The sequence below is a fragment of the Perkinsus marinus genome (assembly GCF_000006405.1).
Source record: "Perkinsus marinus ATCC 50983 genomic scaffold scf_1104296953252, whole genome shotgun sequence".
NCBI classification, from domain to species: Eukaryota; Perkinsozoa; order Perkinsida; family Perkinsidae; genus Perkinsus; species Perkinsus marinus.
In genome coordinates, this window is record NW_003208538.1 from 1 (window position 1) to 1,297 (window position 1,297).

At 54.7% G+C, this 1,297-nt stretch overlaps 1 protein-coding gene across 1 annotated transcript; it reads left to right on the forward strand.

Annotated features, from left to right (window-relative positions):
• Positions 1 to 732: 732 nt before the first annotated feature.
• On the forward strand, positions 733 to 1,170 carry Pmar_PMAR025209 (hypothetical protein; the record flags this gene model as incomplete). Its single annotated transcript, XM_002776583.1, has 1 exon — positions 733 to 1,170. A coding segment is annotated over one exon (438 nt), but the record flags the coding sequence as incomplete, so codon positions are not given.
• Positions 1,171 to 1,297: the final 127 nt, after the last annotated feature.

The window sequence follows — 1,297 nt, forward strand, 5'->3', positions numbered from 1 at the left end:
GTTGATCGGGCTAGAGTGGCTCTACGGGTTTAGGACGGCCGCCTCGCGTGGCTGACCACTCGTCGACTTGCCTGCGTGTCCGCTCAATCTCTCATCACTCTAGGGAGAGCCAGGCAACACTGTGTTCCTTACCAAGCTGCGGACTTGAGCTTAGCGTGCCAGGCTAGACAGGATCTAGCTATGCAAGTGTTGAGTCATGCTCCGATTTACACGAGCTGGTCGCAGATTATTTGTATATGTCCACGACTCCCATCACGCCCGACCTCTTCCACGAATTTTTCTCGACTTGGCCGGAAAAGCGTCGACGGTTTGTGTTGACATGGGTATTAGTACCGTGGGTGTGCTCGAGGCGGCCCTCGAGGACAAGGAGCTGACCGACGAACTATTGAGAAGGTGTGCAGATGGGGGACCCGACGGAGAGTCCGACACAACCACTATGACGGAGGTAGCTGATGCGAAGTCTGCCAGCTCATCCTCCAAAAGGCCCGGTACTGCCAGCGAAGTCGTCGACGCCAACAAAACCGCGGTGGTGGTGGTGACGGTGTCGTCGTGGTCGAGATATTCTCAAAGCTGAGGAAGGCTCGGTTCAAAGCCATGTTCATTACGGTGGTCAAAAAGATGAAAAACCAATCTGAGCTAACCGTAGGCGACAAAGGGTGGTCGGTCTTCGCTGCTCGCTGTATGCAGGCATTGGGACATATTCCGAGTGACCATCTATGCCCTCCTATCCCTATGGTCGACCGCCTACGGCATGACCCTCTTCAGTATATAGAGCTTAAGGTATACGATACCGGCGCTCGGAATGCCGCCATACCCTTTGAGACCAGGTCGGGTGAGAAGAACCGAACCACTGCCGCCAAGAGCCGCAACCCCAAGGATTGCTTTGAATGGTTGATGTGTGTGCAGCAGTGGGTTGTATGCATCACAGTCTTCTCTGGGTGCGATTTCCTTGCTGGCCAGGATTATCTGAGCCGGTTGCTTTGGTTAGCGAGGTCCCGTTCGTTTGAGGCAGCAGTCGAGTATGATAAGGGTTACAGGTTAGCCTTGCCACAAGGAGTTACCCGCCTGCGGGACACGGACCCTTCTCTCCAAGTCGACTCTGCCCTCGGTACCTACTTGAGATCTAATCAGTCTCACGAGTTGATAGCCGTGGCCTTGGCTAAGCCGGCTGTAAGCCACTCTGGCATACCCAGGCCACCTTCGGGGCAGGGTATACGTAGACAAGGGAGTACTATGCAGTTTGGTGCTGACACTTGTCGTTTCACTCGCCAATCCTGTCCCTTTGGTAGAGATTGCC